The 20,705-nt window shown below is 39.8% G+C and overlaps 2 protein-coding genes across 2 annotated transcripts in view; one reads left to right on the forward strand and one right to left on the reverse strand.

Annotated features, from left to right (window-relative positions):
* LOC114606268 (guanine nucleotide-binding protein G(q) subunit alpha) overlaps positions 1–20,705 on the reverse strand; it is a 91,925-nt gene that overhangs the window by 14,069 nt on the left and 57,151 nt on the right. Inside the window, exons 3-5 of the mRNA XM_077936003.1 lie at positions 15,805–15,959; positions 2,785–2,913; positions 859–988 (exon numbers count right to left, since the gene is read on the reverse strand). Of these exons, the coding sequence (XP_077792129.1) occupies positions 859–988; positions 2,785–2,913; positions 15,805–15,959 (414 nt within the window). The remainder of the gene's footprint in view (positions 1–858; positions 989–2,784; positions 2,914–15,804; positions 15,960–20,705) is intronic.
* LOC144329186 (selenoprotein W-like) lies at positions 12,371–13,223 on the forward strand. Its single transcript, XM_077936004.1, has one exon. The coding sequence runs from the start codon at positions 12,449–12,451 to the stop codon at positions 12,704–12,706; it is 258 nt and encodes an 85-aa protein (XP_077792130.1). The 5' UTR covers positions 12,371–12,448; the 3' UTR covers positions 12,707–13,223.

Consider the following 20,705-nt stretch of genomic DNA (forward strand, 5'->3'; position numbering starts at 1 on the left):
CAAAGCCCAGATAAACAGATGTGTCTTTAGCCAATGGTGAAAAGGTTGTCAACATAGAGGACTAATACACTTTCCCAGCAAAGGAGCTCCACAATTGGAGCACTTCCACCAAGAAGGCTCTGTTTTGCGTCACTGTGCCACAAGTCACAGTTCTTGATGAAACCACAAGGAGGACCTCAAAACTTCGGCTGGCAACTATTGGCTGAGAAGGTGACTAGGATTACAAGGCCCAGCACCCCTAGGGCTATAGTATTTCCGCCCACAGAAGGAGTAGTCAGGGAAGGGAGAGGCAGAAGCGTTGAAAGTGTGCACTATGTGATGAACACACATGGGTGAAATTGCCCTAATCTGAAATGATGTGATATACATAAAATATTATTATTTTCATCTTGTACTTCCGTGTTACTCCTCTTGACAGTTTGATAAACAAGAGTAACCTGAGCAAAGCTTGTTATAGTATGCTGCTATAAAAGTATCAATTACATGAAATGAATAGACATTTATTTGAACAGAGCTATGCAAAGGATAAGATAGGGATCCATCCTCTTCCTTGACTGAGGGAATTGTGAACAGGGATTTCATAAAACGTCAGACAAAAACAAAAGAGACTCAACAACTCCTCAAAAGCCCAATGCATTAAAATGTCTCAGCCAACTTGCAAAAGACCATGGAAGAACCATCTTGACAAACTTCTTTGAGCAGCGTCTTCCACAACAGGGGTGATACCACAGAAAAGGCCCTGCTCGCAACTATCTGAATAGCCTCAGAATGCCATGGAAAAATGTCAGCACATGGGCAAATTCATATGGGAGCCTTAAATTACTTCTCAAGTAATGGTGCATTTTTAAAATTGCTTACCTCATTGTCTGATTCCACAAGGACTTGATCATATTCACTAAGGGCTACTAGAAACATGATAGAGGTGACATTTTCAAAGCAGTGTATCCATTTTCTTCGCTCTGATCGCTGCCCCCCCACATCCACCATTCTGTAATAACAGCAAAATACATGGGTCAAAAGGTAAGATATATAAAGCATGGTATTATTTACATTATTGCAATCAATTAGAAAGGCATTAGAGCCAGCCAACTATACACTGGCATTCCATCCACATTTAAATGGAAAACAGGTGTGTGTTCTATATCATGAGAAAACTACAAGAGGAAGACCAGCTTGAGGAGTCGGCCAGTCTGTAGCAGCTCAGTAATAACCAAACATACCTAAATAGAAGTTCAGTGAGATTATTCCATAATAAATTGAGTAAAGGTGCAGCCTTAAGAATTCTGATCATTAATGCCTCAAAGTACACCTTGAATAAAGTTATGGAAAATATCTGGCTTACAGAAATGTTGCATCAAATATTGACACCTGCTTTGCATCCGCATGAGATGTCCTTTAGAAGTAAAACTGGGATATAAAAGATTCTGACAACTAATGTGAACGTATAAATCTTGGAAGTGTGTGTGGAACAAAAGCCAGCACGTGATCTGTCTACTTCACCGTTGCATTTGTTTTATTTGAACAAGGACGACCCTGTGTGAGTCTGAAGCTTGTGCATTCCCCTCCTACCATTCTCGTGCAGATGCAGGAGAGTGAACTTTCTCGTCATTTTTGATTAACTAAAGTTTAGGATAACATCCAAACCCTAAACTGTGGTTAATCTTGGTTATGGTTTGTTTGGAACAAACTGGTTTAATAAACCACAATTTGAAGATGTCTTATTTTAGTAAACAATCATAGGTCTGTTCTTGCAATATGAAAGCTCAGTTTACTATTGTGTGAGAATGCAGCCTATATTTTACATTAATCTGTAACAAAATAGTATGCTTAGTATGAAATACTCTTTTTTTCAAGAGAAAGCTAGCATTCAAACACATTATATAATTATATGGGGGGATCTATAGCAGAAAAATGAATAATGGAATAGAGCTGATGGGAAATACTGCACAGATCTGACAAATAACTTTTGTTAGCTAGACTATAATTCCTAAAGACATTTAAGAAGAAATTGAACAAAATTGTTTAGAATGGCTAATGCACCCAAATCCGGATTTCAGCTTCTGCTGAGAGGCGCTGGTGCCCCAGACAACACTGAGCAGGAGACCTATTCATTACTCTTAGTTCACGTAAAAAAGTTTCTGTACAAGTTGTTATAAACACATTATAGCTAAAAGATTAAAAATGAAACTTTCCGCTTGATATGGTAAACAGTCTGCTCCTTTAAAACAGATTATGATAACATTCTGAAATCTTTTAAACATGCACAGCTAATGTCAGCATAATAAGGTTGTAAAACGCATAAAATGTGGAGAATTCTGTTCACTAACAAGTTATTATTTTTAAAGTTTGCTTTTAAAAAACTAAAGATGAGGCAGAATTTGTAGTGAGGATTTTATACCAGCAACTGGTTAGTGGATGCAATATATTTATATAAATTTGCAGGTGCAGAGGCACTACTTTTCATTTTAAAAAATGGGTGCTTGTTTGAAACTTATATTTAAATTGTAAATTAAATTGTATGTATGTTGTACATACGTTAATGCAAGTAAATCTCTTCTCTACCCCACATTCTTGAACAATGTAAAATAAGAGGTGGTGAAGATTGCAGTTTGACAATAGTTTCCCTGAATGTGTATCCAAATGGAAATTGTTGCTACCATTTTTAAAAAAGGAAAGGAAAGAAATTCCTCAAAATTAATATTTTCTCACAGTTTATTATACATGCTAACCCCCCCCCAAATTAATGTATCAAGTAATAACAATTTTTAAAGCCTTTTTCTCTACCTGAAAATGACACTTTGCAAGTCAAATGGGTATTCAATGATTCCTGTAGTTGGAACTCGGACTCTAAGGACATCTTGTTGGGTAGGTAGATAGCCAGAATCTGCTATACGGTCCATATCATTAAGATAACTATAGACAGGAAAGAAACAACAGCAATGAAATATAGTGATACTCCAGTCCTTCTGAAGAAAGACACAGTATGAATTTAAAGGACAAAGAAAATTTTGAGTGCATGTGGTAAAGTTGTAACCAAGTGTACTGGAATGTAATTAATTCTTGAATAACTGTAGAAGAAACAAACATTTTGACACCAAGAGCTACCAATTTTGTGTATTATGGCTTTGTTAGTTTTAATCAGTTGTGGCTGAAAATCACCACAATTCCAAGAATGTTCAAAATCTCAGGGAAGGTAATTGAAAAATGGAATTAGCCTGTCATAGAAAATACCAGCTCTCACCATGTGGAGGGGTATTTGAACAAAAGATACTCCATGTGAAACAGGCATAGCAGGATTAGCCTTCCAGGGCATTAAATCAGAATTTGGACAGAGTACTTGACTGCAATCTATGGAGAGGGAGATAATCTTGTGTTGCAATCACTCTTCTCCCTTATTGCACAAAGGTTTGATCTACTACGTTTTAATAGGTGCATAAGTAGCAGTGTATTAAGAAACAATATTCAGCCATCTTCCTTTGAAAATGATCTTAAAAACAAAGAACTGAATTTAAAAGCACCAATAATTACTCCCCCCACCCCCGCAGATCCAGACAAAATGAAATCCTTTCAGAAGAAACTGATGAAAAGAATAGGATACTTCAACTATTAAATTCCCCCCAAAAGAAACGATCATAATTTACAAAACAAAAAGGACACACTAAATTACTCAGGGTAGAGGGTGAGAGTATATAGGTGTGGCATTTTCACTATATTCCTACATTAAAAAAGGTAAACTGCCTGCCCAAGAAGACAGTGTGGCTTAAGCCCCTTAGATGCTGCCAGTCTCTATGCCCCTTGCCTTTTTGCATTGCAACCCCTGGGAAGCAGGCCCTCCACTTCAGAAACTCTTGATGTGGCTCACTACGTTCACAGGTTCACATTCCTTTCCTGCATTTCACATCAACCTGTCTTGACTAATCAGAAGTTTTCATACAAGATCAAAGACAGGTTAGCAAGGCCTAATGAGGGGCTACTGCACAACGAGGAAGAAATAACAGTATCTGACTTGCTTTGCGGGTTACATTCATGTTTCATTTCTACAGCAGAGCACAATCCCAGGTACATACAGTGGTACCTCGGGTTACAGGCGCTTCAGGTTACATACACTTCAGGTTACAGACTTTGCTAACCCAGAAATAGTACCTCGGGTTAAGAACTTTGCTTCAGGATGAGAACAGAAATCGGGCAGCAGTGGTGCGGCGGCAGCAGGAGGCCCCATTAGCTAAAGTGGTGCTTCAGGTCAAGAATAGTTTCAGATTAAGAATGGACCTCCGGAACGAATTAAGTACGTAACCAGAGGTACCACTGTATTTCTCAGATTGGTGAGTCTCCCATGAAAGGTCAGGTGTAGAACCCACCACATAATCTGGCACACTGAAAAATAACAGCTTGCATTTTTCACTCGTACCAAGTGGGGCGGGGGGGGGACAGTAGAAGATGAAAACCAAGAACCAAAGCAGTTTTTCCACTGGTCAGATGGGTTAGTGAATCCATAACCAAATAGCTCCTCCTACCCACCCACTCTAGAACAGAATTCTTGTTCTATAAAAAGCTTTGTTTTCAAACATGAGGGTACTCTGACTGATTTTTTCTTTATGAAGAAATATCTAAGGGTGCTGCATGTGTGATTTTTCCTCATAGGAGGCTACTTTTTAAAGGACTTCTTGCTTTTATCATCTTTATTCCCAACATAGAGTTGCCATTTGACATGACATTTTTAAGAGTGAGTTTGTAGTTGTGATTGTGTGGTCTGAACCTTTGGTCACATGTGACTCTTTTAAAGATTGCTGGGTTTTCCTTTGCACATGAATGGTGGGTGCTGTGCTCAAATTTTGTGGCTTTGATTACAAACTTGCATGTTCCTCCAGCCAGTAAATGCAGGAGTTATGAGCGTGCACACACAGAAACCTGGAAGATGATTGAGCACAGGCCACACAAATGAAAATATTAAAGATCCATTCCAGAACTTTTAAAAAAAATCTTTTTTTTTACTGTGAAAGATAATGTTTTTAAGTACATTATTTTGGAATACTAGCTGATTTTCAGCATGCTGAAAAAAATCCCCTATTAGTCTTGTATGAAGGTGCACTTGATATGCATAAATCTGGTTTGGAATATTTGGTTTCACAGATTGTACAAACTTGCTTAATTCTTAAAAGTGGGTTTTAGAATATATGAATCTATGATAACTTCTCATCAGAACAAGGGCAGTCACATGGCAATGTGAGAGTCTCACCTTACCTAAGTATTATCAAAACTTCTGTTAGGAAAGTAGCAAGGTACGTATGTATTCTGTATGTGTATATATTCACCTGTTGTCTTAAACTGATCAATAACATATTTGTGACTGTTGAAAGTCATTCAAGTCAGGAAAGCTCACACAATTATTTCTGGGAAAAACACTAGAAGACACCACTATCTTTTGTCTCTCTGCTGTTGAACTGGTTGTTAATCAATTGAATTATCTCAGAACAAGTGAGCTATCCAGCTATGCTATAAGGCTGCCCAGACAAAGTGAATTCTGTCAAGAATGTAAAAAAAATATGTTAACTGCCCACCAAATTCTGTTTCTTCCCCGTATGCAAGAAGAGATGGACTCTCCCACAGTGGTAATGTGGGCAACCATGTGGGGTGACTTGCGCTATGGGGGAGAAGTGGAGATCAGCCTATTTAAGCCCCCTCCACCCCATACTCTCCCCTCTTTTCACTGAGGCTCCCACCTCCTGCCCCTTTTGCAGTGTGGGCTCTGCTAGTCGCTTTCATTGCAGTGACCGAGTAGGAATTTTCTGGGTGACACTAATTGGCCCATGTCACATCTTTTTTGCCTAATTCACACTGTTGGGTGTTGTCTGTGTGACTGGAGTGGCGTTTTGTTTGAATCTGGCTAACTGGCATTTGGTCCGGGTGGGTGAGTGGATTTTAGGAAATATCTGACAGAGTGGTGCTTGGGCCTGTCTGGCGCACTGGGGTGAATGATGACCAACGGGGTCACGGTGTGCATGTCAGGTTCATATACCCAAGGACTATGCAGTGAGGGGGAAGAATATCATTAGACCTTTATGCAGGATCACAGTGTGCAGCTGGCAGCTGGATCAGGAGGTGGGAAAGTTGGAATCTTCCCATAAATGTACCTCACCACCCAGATCTCATTTTGGTTTTGGCTACTTTTGATTGAATTATTATGATTGCCAGATTCTATAGTTGTTGAATTTTAATAAATATAACTTGCTGCCCATCTTTCTTGTCTTGAGTCTTCTTGAGTGTGTTGGCAATTTCTTATTGTCAGGCAGCCTTTGAATCTCCTCTTTGAAATTTACATTTATTTCCCACCTCATCCAAAGGACTGTAATGTAATATTATCTAGACTCTCCATGAAATTTTTATCTGTCTGATAACTGTGACCAACATCCCTATCTCCTAAACTACACTGCAAATCCATGCTATACTGGGATTCTGTAGATGCATCAGAAAGTGTTGTGGCCAATTGCTTGTTATACACATATTACCTTGGTAATGCACCTCAGCTCTATCTCTATGGCAACCTAGCAGAATTGCCTTAGCAGCCCGTTAATATTATTTTTATAAGATGAATTACAACTATAATTAACTTGTAAAATATGGCCTGTACTAGACATATATTAAGATTTGTAAAAATGTGTGTGCGCACACGTGCTTCATTTTTTCTTGGTTAAATAGTTAACTGAATGTATCTATCAAAATATAAAAAGCCAGTGACTGAAATAGCCTTCCAGAAACGTGTGTGTGTGTATGTGTGTGTGTGTAGGGAGGGAAGAGGAGAGGGAGAAGGAGAGGGAGGGGGAGGGGGGGAGAGGGAGAGAGAGAGTGCCGCACAGCTTTCAAAGGTGCCTGAATTATTCTAAGTCTAATGAGAATTTCCAGGAAAAACATTAGAGAGCATTACTGCAAGTATAAATTATGCAAACGAAGAGTGTCAGTTCTTAACCACAACAGTCAATGAGATTTCTTGTCTCAAAGTTGAAGGTCATGACTTTTGAGTAAGTCTCCTTTAGTGCTACACCCAAACATAAATTTCAGCATTCACAAAGGATTAAAGATCTTATTACAGGTTTTGTAGCATGCATATTATTAGTTATGCGGCGCTATCAGAATAAAAGTTGCCTTAGAGCACTACACAGGCAAAATGCAAGGGCAAGCCACCACCTAAGCAGTTTTCCAGGGTTCCTTGTAAGCCTCCCTCCAAGATAATGTAGTACAGCTTACCCATCCCAACCAAACTTCATCTGCCACATGCAGGGAAGAACAGGCTATGTTCATGAATGCACTTCCAAGTCATAAAAGCAAGGGTGAGGCCAAACTGGCCTGGTTAGTCCCTGGGTGAACAGAATGGGCTAAGAGAAACACATGGGGAACCAGATGCTACTGGACTACAACTTCCATCAACCCCAGCTAGCACTGCCAATGGTCACAGACAAGGCAAGATGTAGTCCATTAGCATCTACTGTACAAGCCCATCAGTTTGCCATCCTTGTCCTGGCCCATACCTCAAGAATCCTCCCGAATGTGCTAGGATTCCACAACTGACACAAAAGATTTCCTCACAGACAAGCTGATATAAAATGGGTTCTGTGAATGTAGATAGTTAGCAACAATGGCTTTAGCTAGCCGTCTTCCATGTGCATTTTCTGTATTTTTGGCTCTATAAGACTCACTTTTTCTCTCCTAAACCGTAAGGGGAAATGAGTGTGCGTCTTATGGAGCGAATGCAGGCTGTGCAGCTATCCCAGAAGCCAGAACAGCAAGAGGGATTGTTGCTTTCACTGCGCAGCGATCCCTCTTGCTGTTCTGGCTTCTGAGATTCAGAAATTTTTTTTCTTGGTGCGTCTTGTGGTCTGGTGCGTCTTATAGAGGGAAAAATACGGTAAATGTTACTAAGTTAAGTTCAGCTGGAACTCTGCAAATGTACAGGGGCTGTGCGTCTCTTTTGGCTTTGACCTGAGCAATGAGCACAGCATCAATACAAGGAATCAGAGGGAGGAAGTGCCATTCATGTGGTGTCCGCCCATCAAAGGAAGCACCAGTGATTTCTACCAAAGACCTCTCAATAGCAGATGTGATGATAGGTAGTTCTCAATCATAGCATAACATGCCTGTCAAACTGATCCACCAAAGCTGTAGCCATCTCTAATGCAAGTATCTGTTAAGGATAATGATATAATTTCCTGAAATGCGGATGTTTACTTATGCTAAATTACTGGGTACTTTTAACATGGGTCCCCGTCCCCCCCCGGCAGTTGCTCTTATGTTTTTGGCTGACTGAATCATAGAGAGAGGTATTTCATTCTGTTGTGACTGTTATTCCAGTAACTGTTATTTTTTAACTGTTTTCTGCTCTCTCTGTGCGTGTGTGTGAGGGACAATGGCTGCTAAGAGAGGATGTTTTCAGGATAGTGCTGAGGACAGTGTTGTGTCAGCGTGATCTGTCAGAAGTGAAACAGACAGAGAAAGATCCCTAAACGTTAATAGGGAGAAACCTGTCCAGGAGCTCTCTGTAAGGAACAAAGAAAACACTGCTGAGGTGAAAATAAAAACCTTTCAAAATTGTAAGGCCTGAGTGAGGTAAAACTCTGGTGCAAGTCTCAACACAGTTTTGTTTATAAGTCTAAGAAGACTTCAATCAACAATTCAAATGGGAACATACCCATGTTGGAATAAGCATGTGATTGTTTATGTTTATGAAAGTAAAGTTAAGTAAAGCTTAACATAGAGCAGCCTCCTGAAGGACTAGAAAACTTAACAAGTGGGGAAACCAGCTCTAACAAAAGGGGTAAAGTCAAGTCCGGTGGGAAAATGATATTGTGACAGCTCATTATAATGTACCCAGAGGCTGCTCTGTGTTAAGCTTTCCCAAGATGTTTCAAGCCCTTGGATCACTGCAGAAACTAGATTTCTTCAGTATAGGCTGGTTCCTTTCTTTTCTTTCTTTCCTGTTCACCTGCGCCTAAGTAATACTTTTTTTTGGAACCCTTGTAGGAAGTGCAAGTCAGTGGTATCCTGAAGAGGCGAGTGGATCCCTGTTCTTTTTTAAAGCATATTAAGGCCCTTCTCTGTTCTCCGAGAGGGGTGGGGTGGTCACATGAGAACAGGTCTTCCCAGCGGTCGCTCCCCATTTGTGGAATGATTCAACTAGGGAGGCACGTTGGTGCCATCACTATCTGTTTTTAGGCACTAGTCAAAAACAATTTTATTTTCTCATTATGTTTTAATTTTCAACATGTTTAACAAATACAGTCAAAACAGCTTTCTCCTTCCTCTTATTTTTGTCAAATTCCCACCCCTTTTTCCATGGAGTTGTTTCTCTGCTTTTGCTGCACCCTATTTTCTATCTATCACATAATAACCACGGTATTATGATCTAATTACTTCTGATGCTCATAGCTCAAGTCCTGCTAGCAAGTTCATCATACTATAATCTTTCTTTAAATAGTCCGAAAAAGGCATCTATTCTTCCATACAACACTCATCATTAGATTATCTTAATTTTGCTTTACGTTTTGCCAGTTCTGCATAGCCCATTATCTAACTTAACCACTGCTCTTTCGTTGGAACTTCTTCCATTTCTGTGCATATAGAATCCCAGCTGCTGTTGTTACATACATAAACAACTTTAGCATGGGGGGCGGGATTTCTACCCCATAAGCGTTTCTAAAATGATTGGCAGTACAGAAGAACTGGGAAGAGGGGCAGTCTTTCAGAGGAGAAAATTGAAGAGTGTCACTGGGCACGTGTACAGTGATACCTCATGTTACATACCGTCCCCCTTACCAATGCTTCGGGTTACGAGCTCTGCTAACCCGGAAGTAGATGCTCCTTGCTGTGAACTTGGCCCTGGGATGCGAGAGGAAGTTGCGTGCCAGCAGTGCGGCGGCAGCAGGAGACGCCATTAGTGTTAAGAACGGTTCCAGGTTACAAACGGACCTCCGGAACGAATTAAGTTCATAACCGGAGATACCATTGTACTTACCGTATTTTTTGCCCTATAGGATGCACTTTTTCCCCTCCAAAAATGAAGGGGAAATCTGGGTGCGTCCTATGGGGCGAATGCAGGCTTTCGCTCTCCAGGCTTCAGGAAGACACCCGCAGCCTAGGCAGCCCTGCGGGAGTTCCCGCAGGGCTGTCTAGGCTGCGGATAGCAGCCTGCTGCCCGGCGCAAGGAGCACCCTGAAGCAGAGCGCCCCTCACGCCAAGCAGACATCCGCAGCGTGGGGAGCCCTGCAGGAGTTCCCCGCAGGGCTCCACACGCTGCGGATAGCAGCCTTTATTTTTTTCCCCTTTATTTCCCCCCCAAAAAACTAGGTGCGTCCTATGGGACGGAGCATCCTATGGGACGAAAAATACGGTAGATCTTTTCCTGTTGAAGATTACAGCTTCCTTTGCTACTCTGTTCTGTACCAGAAACAACTGTAAATCTATGTGTGTATAAAACTTTGAATAGGAAAGCCGCTAAAAATTTGCACCACACTGAGATAGGCTTTTTTAATCAGGTAGTTTAAATGGCTTTATAAAATTATACAGTTTTTACCACATTTGTCACAACAATGATGCAAGCTGATGTTATATAATTGTAAGTTAAAATAGGTACATCATTTGACTACAACACATTGCCTAGAAAATCTAATTAGGGTGTGGGAGGACATGCTCCAATCCATCATTTCTGGTCATTTTCAACACTGCAGATTCTATGTCTGCGGATTCTTCTACATTAAAGATGAGATCATTCGGATGCACAACTTTGACCACGCAGCAAAGACTGAGGGGAAAACTGCTGTGGTTTATATTCAGCAGTTATTTAGCTGAAGCAATGCTACCTTGAGTTTTCCATACAAATAAGTGAAAACAGGGACAGAATCTTACAATGTATTCTCGTCTCTTAAGAGAAACACTGCCATTTTGGGCTCCGAAATAGGGTTCTTCTTGTCCTATCTGGGATTCTTGGGGACAAGGGACTATGAAACTTATTCATAGACCTGCATAGGATTTCACTCCTAAATACACTAAATTATATTGTTTCCTTATTGTGATTTGTATTGCATTGTATTAGATGTATAGTCGTACCTTGGATGCCGAACAGCTTGTGACTTGAACGTTTTGGATCCTGAACGTTGCAAAGTTTGTGAACGTTCTTTGGAAGCCAAACGTTTGACGCGGTTTCTGTGGCTTCTGATTGAGTGCAGGAAGCTCCTGCAGCCAATCGGAAGCCGCATCTTGATTGTTGAATGTTTGCGGAAGTCGAAGCAACTTCCAAAACAGATTCCGTTCAACAACCAAGGTACTACTGTATATTGGAAACATGAGGTCAGACAAATTTTATTTTATTCCCTTCCCTCCTGCATCACTAATATATTAAGATTTTTCATCATCCATAACAACTAAAATGAACAATAGAATTATCAACTACATTTAGAATAAACACTTGAACACAATTTGAAAAACAGAAATATATGGTCTTCGGGCAGCTTAAAAGTACCAAGATCAAAAAATGCTTCTAGTAATTAAATTATTTTAAATTTAATTTTAGTCTTCACGGTTGTGTGTGTGTTTTTGTGCGTTTTAGAATTCAGTCTTTTAGAATTCAGTACAAGACAGGCAAAGATAGACCTGGTAAGGAAAGGATGAGTAGGTATGGGGAAGACGTTTATGTGTGGCAGCTGGGCAAGGAAACTAATTATCAAGTAATATTATTATAGTCAAAAGTATTCCAGAAAAGCGGGTGGCTTGCCTACCTTGGCTACAACAAGGTGAAAGTTCACAAAGGATTTACTAATCACATAGTAAAGAATGCTCTATATAAGGTGTGGACAAGATATCAACAATTACTAGTGTTAAATTGTGGGGGAACATATCAGATGACACAGCGATTCTCCAAACAGCTCTTGTTTATTCACAGGCCAGAACTGAACTGAACTGAAGGGTTCAGTCAGCCTACTTATATAGAGCTCCAGTACAACGTTACTGTAACAACTTTCTAAAACTATCCAATCACTGAAAGTCACTTTCGATCCCTTACTTGCATAACTATCTACAGTATCCCCCTGCTGGCCCAGGGTGAGAACTTCAGTACATAACAACTAGAACCAAAAACGCATGGTGGCTGTCCCCGCTAGAGGCATTCACAGTTAAAAAACTAAATATGGAAAGTAACTGGGCAAACTATAGTCAATTATTAAAAGACGATAAGGGACAATTAAAGCTCAAAACATTTGAGGAGGTAAGACATCACCTCACTGTTTGGCTTCAATATCATCAATTAAATAATGTATTTAATTCAGATTAAAAAATAGGGTTCAGGAGAGAAGAATTTAAATTACAAAAAGCAATACTAAAGGAAGTAGAATGTTGGAGGCCTGAACTGCGCGTGAGAACTGCTACTTCCTGCTGCTGGTTAGAGCCGCAGGGTCCAGCCGTCGCCATGCATGTCAAAATCAAGGTGGTGTATTGTGGGGCCTGAGGATACAGTCCCAAGTATCAGCAGCTCAAGAAGGAACTCGAAAAGGAGTTTCCGGGCAAGCTGGAAATGACTGGCGAAGGGACTCGTGAATCCACAGGATGGTTTGAAGTCACGGTGGCTGGGAAGCTTGTGCATTCCAAAAAGAATGGAGATGGCTTTGTAGATGATAGTGCCAAGCTGAAGAAGATAATCATGGCCATCAAAGCCGCCTTGGCGTAAGGACGGCTGGAAGAATGCACCCAACAGCTTAATGCTTAGCAGAGCAGCTCAAAGAAAAATCTGTTTTGTTCACCTTGGCCGAGCCCTTGATGACGGGAGCTGCTGAAACGTCGCCCGACACCTGGCAGTTTCCTGAAAACCCTTGCGTAGGATGCCAGCTTGAGCAAAGCCTGATGGGAGAATTTGAGCTCTGAATAAGATGCACTTTGACACCTGTGTGCTGACCTGGGCAACGCCCAGCAACTACAGTGCCTGTTGTGTATTCAGTGTGTGCTGCACGCGATCTTGGCTTTCTCTGTAGTTCTTGTTTTAATCTGATATACTAATGGTGGAAACTGATTCTAGATCGCAGTGGAGGGTAGGCATCGTAGAGCCCTCTCACCAAACGAACAAACAAAACAAACTTGTTCTGGCTTCTTAGATGCTCTCGGGTGCTTTTGCCTTCTGTGAGTTGGCAACTTAAAATATGCTTAGCCAGTGCTTACACAACACGGTGGAATCAAATTCCTTTTCCACACACACACAAATACATTTCATTTAATATAGGCCCAAAACATGCAACTTGAGTATTCTTTCTTGTTCCTTTCCCACCCCACTCCCGATTTTCAAGTTGCAAGATGGGGGGGGGGGGAATTGAGTCCATTTGGTATCCAATAAAAGACATTTCAAGTTGTAAAAAAAAAAAAAAAGTGCAATACTAAAAAATAATAACAAATTGTTGTCCAAAACCTATGACCTATAATTGGAATGGGACTTAAAAGACAAGGAAATAAAAGAAGTTATGGTCAAATGGGCGCAAGATATCGGCCACACAATATATACAGAACAGTGGGAAAGGCTTTGGAGGTCGGATATACGCTTTACTGCCGGTTACACTATTAAACTGCGGGAGACAGTGGAAGACAGGAGTGCTTGGCGTGCTCTGGTCTATGGGGTCACGAAGAGTCGGACACGACTAAATAACAACAACAACAACAACAACACTACTATTAAAGAGAATTTAATGAAAATGTGCTACAGGTGACATTTGACACCTTCAAAACTCACAAAGATATATAAATTAAAAAACAATTTATATTGGAAATGTAATAAAGCTGAGGGGACAATGATGCATGCATGGTGGGGCTGTGAAAAAAATTAAAATTTCTGAGGATGTATTCATGAAGAGTTAAAATTTCTATTGAAAAGAAACCAGAGGCATACCTATTAGGCATTTTGGGGGAAAGACATCCCACAGGATAAGAAAAGGCTATTTTTATATGCCACAGCCGCAGCCAGATTATTACTTGCAAAAAACTGAAAAGGAGTTATTATCCCAACAAAAGAGGAATGGATAAGTAAATTATGTGAATTTATAGAACTGGCAAAGTTAACAGTAGCCACAAGACATCAGACAAATCAGAAGTAAAGGAAGGAATGGCAATGCACTGAGGATTATATGAAAAAACACTGCTCTAAGGTTAATATGTTGATATGCCTAGACTAAGTTTGTAAAGTACATATTCAGACGAAATAGAAAATATATATATAAGGAATAATATTCAAAAGACACAATGTCAATAAGATTAAATAACTACACAGAATGTTGAGTTGGGGGGGGGAGGGAAGTTATATGGGTGTACAGTGGTACATTGGGTTAAGTACTTAATTCGTTCCATTGGTCCATTCTTAACCTGAAACTGTTCTTAACCTGAAGCACCACTTTAGCTAATGGGGCCTCCCGCTGCTGCTGTGCCGCCGCTGCACGATTTCTGTTCTCATCCTGAAGCAAAGTTCTTAACCCGAGGTACTATTTCTGGGTTAGTGGAGTCTGTAACCTGAAGCGTATGTAACCCGAGGTACCACTGTATATGTGATGGTATTGGTTTCCACTAATGTATAGTATAGATGTTTTCTTTTTCTGTTTGCTTGTCTGTTTTTGGTATGTTCATTTTTTTGTATTTTTGTGCAATCTTCAAATAAAGAAAAGTGTTAAATGGGGAAAAAATAGTACAGTGGTACCTCGCAAGACGAAATTAATTTGTTCCGCGAGTTTTGTTGTCTTGCGATTTTTTTCGTCTTGCGAAGCACGGTGTCGGGAAAGTTTTGGAAAAGCTTCAAAAATACCAAAGTCTTTAAAAACCTCAAAAAAGGCTACCACACCGCGTTCTATGAGTTGCTCCTCGAAGTCAAGTCGCAACTGTATTAACGGTGTTAAGAAAAAGGAAACAAACTTGCAAGACATTTCCGTCTTGCGAAGCAAGCCCATAGGGAAAATTGTCTTGCGAAGCAGCTCAAAAAACAAAAAACCCTTTCATCTAGTGAGTTTTTTGTCTTGCGAGGCATTCGTCTTGCGAGGTACCACTGTACTCTAGAAAAGCATCTAATTAAAACCTGTATAAGGCAGGTATGTTTAATTATTTTTCGCTTTAAAGACCAGTGGCTAACTTTCAAGGTTGGGGGGGGGGGATGCCCGTGGTGGGTGTGGCCATTCCACATTCTACATGCACACTTTCTTACTCACAGGACGCAGTCCCTTCTCCTCGCCTGATCCATGCAGATCAGCTGAGATGAGGAGTTAATCACCCCCTCTCCCTGATCTTTCTTCATATGATTTCCTGGGAAGAGCATTGTGCTGCAGCTGTTGGAGGTAGGTATCACTGCTGTGCAGTGGCCGATATTGTCACCAACAAGACACAGGAAGCGGGAATGGTAGCAAATCATCTAATCTAGTTGTGAGTTTTTTTCTCTTCATGCTGCTGCCAAAAATTCTGGGTAAGCGACAAAAAATTGTGCGTGCCTGTATCAGGCCTGCAGTTCATTACTAGTGTGTGTATCTACACACACACACAGCTTACAATCTCAGGGTGCCAGTTTTCATCAAACTCTATGCAGTAAGACAGTGGAGTACATGTACATTTATAAACTAAGTATATTATCAGTAGTGGTATACATTATCCTAAAATAAATCAAGGTATGTATCTTAATTCAGATAGAAAGGAAGTTTGAAAAACTAAGATTCCCAGTGACTGGACACCTCAAATAATTCTTGAAAAACAGCTGCCCATGAGATATGTCTAAAGCATTACTATCCAAAATATCTTCCCATTTATACTTACTATTTAGTAGAATCTGACAATTGATACTCTCGCCGCCTGTCATAGCATTCTTGGATTCCAGGGTCATTCCATAAATACCTTATTGCATCTACATAAGGGTTCTCAAACGAGCACACTTTCTCTATGTCAACGTCTCGAACTAGCTGTGCATTGGCCTATAATAATAAAAACAAAATCCGATTACATTTAAGTGCATTAGACACATATATACAAAATATATATTAGGTTACTTACTTACACACACACACACACACACACACACGCATAATGTGTTGATAAGAACATTTGGAAATGTCATTTCCTGGACATACGGTCAGACTTCTTTTCGAAAATATGTGGTAAGTATGGTTTTTTTTTTAAAAAAAGTACTTTCTGGAAAGTAAAATGGGTAAAGGAAAAGGACCCCTGGAAGATTAAGTGCAGTCGAATTTGACTTTGAGGTGTGACACTTATCAGAAGGCAATGACAGCACTCAGGATATTGAGATGCGAGTGTGAGTCACAAAAGGAAGTAGAATATAAAAAGAGAAGTGATTGTTGGCTGACAATCAGAGTACCGGTAATTTGGACAGAGCAAAGGTGTGTGGACATTCTAACTAGGTGGAAGCTGGGGTGCAAGATGAAGACCTGCTAATATTAAACTGTATCTGAAAATACTTATATTCACTAATTCATTAGCAATACTACAGTAGCATCTATGAAAGCTATAATAAACATATGTTAACAAATCAAAAGTTAATAAATATAAAATACACTACAAAAATAGTGTTATGTTGGATATAAACCTCCAGTAGATTATTGGGAGCATGAGGGAATCGTATTATTTCATTCTTCATATAACTGGGAAAATGTCAACGTCAATTCATCTAATATAAAAGTATAACATTTTAACTGGCAAAGATATTGGCTTTAAAAGCAAGAATCCCACAGTTGGCTACTGTAAGAACAGGATGCTGGACTATATGGACATTGGCCTGATCACACACGTTCGTCTTATGTTCACCCAAGATAATATGAAGAAGCAGCTCTTCTGCTCTCTGTGCCAACCAAATGAACTTTCTCAAAATGATGTACATGACCTTCACTTGCTCGTGCAGAAAGTGAATTATCCTTGACTCAATTCACTATACTCAATACTTGCTTGTAGGGAACTGTCTGGAATTGACAACACAAACACCAACAGAAACTTATTTCCATAATGTGGAAAATCCCCTTCTTTGTTTGCTTAGCTATCACACATTGCTAAACAAACAATTCACAGGCTCAAATTTTAATTTTCAGTTCCTGTTTGAAGTAGCCAAAGAAATAGCATAGTTTCAAGCTAAGGAAGTTATCTTTTCTTTAAGCAAGCAGACTGCATTACTGAAAAACCTTTTCAGTAAGTCCATATAGTCTACCAGGTGTTAAAATTTAGGTCAGACATGGGAAGCTGGGGGAACCAGCTGTTACTCGTGAAGTCTAATGAATGTCTACTAACATTTAACCAAAAGATTGCACAACATCTTGCAATAACAGCCAAATAGCACCATGCCTTGTGCTTATATAACACTAGCTTTGTGCAACCAGCCTCCAATAGTTATATTCATTGATGCTACCTGGAACTATAAAATAAGGGGAAGTTACTGGTGCAAGAATTAAAAAGTTCATTCCTATGTGTAGCTCTTAGAACCAGCTAGTACTAGTCTTCATCATTATAGTAAGAGCAATACAGTCAAAGTCGCTCACTTGTCTAGAAATACTGATGCACTATTTGGGACAAACAGCTCAACCCCTTATTTAGCAGTGTAATCTGAATACATGCCTAACAATATGCACACACTGGAGGAAGGAATGGCAATAAGTATGGAACTTGAGACACTGTTTTTAATCCCTTACCTTTTGTTGTTCAATCACAAGATGCACAAGACAAGTTACTATGATTTTTGTATTTATTTCAATGTACAACGTACCTTTTCCTAACTGTAATTAAACTGTTTTATGGTAGAATTTGATCATTAGCCAATTTGCTACTATCATGAGTAGTTAATATCACAGCAAGCATATATTGGTGACTACTTAAAAGAGAAATGTCAATAAATAGACAATAAAGTATCCTTGGCAGTTGTTCTCTTTTTTAAAAAGGAAAAGTTATAAACATTAAGTCCGATTGTGATGCATATAACAAAAATGGCCAGACTATGGGCAATATCCCATTTGCAAACGGGTTGCATTCTCAGTCACTGCATGCTTGTGTGAAATTGTGTGCAACCGTAACACCTATTGAAAAAGCCTGCAAACACCCCATTCTGCTCCCCCGCCCCTTTCTGGGATGTTTTTGTAATGTTTTTGGGTCACTTCCGGGTTCGGTGCAATGTGTACATGCGTGGTTACGCAAATATTGGATGGACCTAAAACGTATGCTGCCTGTATATCCATCAGTATTTTCCCACAATATCTGCAAACAGATCTTGAGAACTGGGGACTTGTTAATGCACTCGCTGTAATATTAAATGATATCAGCAAATGCTCAGCACAGAGGGATATTTCTAGTAAGATCTAGCTGTTACAAAGATCTGCAGCTGACGAAATCTACAATTCTGTAGTTGTGAAATGAAAGACTAAACATTCAAGTGAGAACAGAACAGATACAGAACCAGCCATAGCAAGAAAATGCTGGTAAGTTCCTCACTATGGGAAGCCATGGTTTCCAGTAATTAAACATTTGACGTTATAAAAATGATGGCACATCCATTTTTGTAAAGCCACAGGAATGGGAGTTAAGTCCTTTATTTTAATCAAAGGTCTCTTGTGAACATAGGAATCAGTTCATTTGTACAGTGCTGTCTTCAATGTTTGGCAGCGATTCTCCAAAGTTCCAGACGGGAGTCTTTCCTACTCATACCTGAGATGCCAAAGACTGAACCTGGGACCTTTCGCACGCAAGACATGTGCTTTCCTACTGAGCTGCTGCGTACTTGTGCCATGATGCCAGACATTAGCTAAATGCAAAAATTCCAGGACTTACAGTATTATCAGCATCTGAAGTGCAGAGTCTGTTAAGAGGGCATGGAATAAAGCTTAGAGGTGCACTAGAGAGAGGAAATATGCCAGATCGGTAATAAGAATATAAAATAGTCACAATGGCCAACATAAAGGACAAAATATCTTTCTGTTAACACGGGCCTGTTCCAAATATATGTAACATGGGAGAGAGGAAAGGAGTGTAACCAGGGTGGATGAAAAACAATGATTTTTTAATAAAAAAATAAATAAATCAGATTTTTAAAAAATTTAAACCAGATTTTAAAAAAAATTTAATTGGATTTTTAAAAAATAAAATGCTTTTGGAAGAAAATTCTTTATAAAGATAGTTTTCTATTTAAATTACATTATAGTCCAGGAAATAAAGATTTGCTTTTAATTATGTAACATGAGACTTTATATGCAATGTTTAAATGTTTTGGTAAATGAATTCCATTAATCCATTCACAATGTCATGCTCTTCCAGAGGTTTCTGTAAGATTATTTGGGGCAGTTTTTCTAACAAGATGATAGTATCACAGGTGCTTGTTTTTGCAGTTCTCAAAAGTGTGAATTTGTGTCTGCAGAGATAACATGCCTTTTCACAGGAAAAATGTTATAAAATAAACATATAGAGTTGAGGGGGGGAAATTAAACCCATTGTTCCTTTGCAAATTTATATACACAGAATCAACCCCATATCTCTTAAATGCTAAGTTCCAAGAGGTTCAATGAATAGATTGTTTGGAGTGGAATAGATCTGCACAAGTAGCCAAGTGTGAAGCAGTAAAAATGAAAGTGCAGTCTTGTGAGCAGAATACTCCACAGGTCTTGGGATCTTTCTGTAATACAGTGGTACCTCGGGTTACAAACACTTTGGTTTTGTATTTTCATTAGGGAGCTTCACCAGCACCGCATACAAGCCAAGAGAAAAAAGAACCACCAAAACCTTGCCAGAAAATAAGTACGTAGATTAAATCAGGCAGATGGATGATATTTTTAAGAGGACATCCAGGTTCATGAGTGTGTGTGTTTTCCTTTACAAGAGTATAAAACAATGAATCAGCATACATTGAATTACTGAAACCAGTGCTTTATATGTGATTTCTGCATGCTGTGTACTAGAAGCAATGCAGTAGAACCTCGGGTCACGTACCGTCCTCCTTACAAACGCTTTGGGTAATGAGCTCCGCTAACCCAGAAGTAGTACCTCGGGTTGAGAACTTTGCCCCAGGATGAGAATGGAAATCGCGCAGCGGCCCCATTAGCAAAAGTGTGCCTCAGGTTAAGAACGGTTTCGGGTTAAGAATGGACCTCCAGAACGAATTAAGTTCGTAACGCGAGGTAGCACTGTAATTGTGAAAGTCAGTAATTTTTGATATAACTGTAAAAACTACTCTGAAAATTTATTATTCGAAAAATGAAACCTTCATCTGGTTGTAAATATTAAGATTATACTAGCAAGAATGAGTCTTTCTGTAAAAAATTGATTTAAATCAAGTCTTACTGACTAGTGATTTAAATCGTGATTTAAATCAAATCCACCCTGCTTGTAACCGTGTGCTGCAGGGATGCTGAGCTCTCTCCCCCTGCCTGCTACTTCACTCCACCACAATCCATCTCCCATTTCTCTCTCAACTTGATGCCCTAACCGGAACTGAGCTCAGAGGACATTAAATTGCACCTGCCCCTTGGCGTCACGTGTTATTAATACAGACCTGTGTTGAAAAAAGACGCAGGTCTGCTGCCACATGCTGCTTGGCCCTCTGTTGAATAGCTAAAAAGACTGGGAGCATCATAAGACCCTGGGTGCTCTGACCCCCCCCCCCCCCCTTGTCCTGGGCTGGGGAGGAAGTGGATTCAAGGAGGAAAAGTTTCACCAAAGGAGTGAGAGGTAAGCGC

The sequence above is a fragment of the Podarcis muralis genome, chromosome 11 (genome assembly GCF_964188315.1).
Source record: "Podarcis muralis chromosome 11, rPodMur119.hap1.1, whole genome shotgun sequence".
Classification (NCBI taxonomy): domain Eukaryota; kingdom Metazoa; phylum Chordata; class Lepidosauria; order Squamata; family Lacertidae; genus Podarcis; species Podarcis muralis.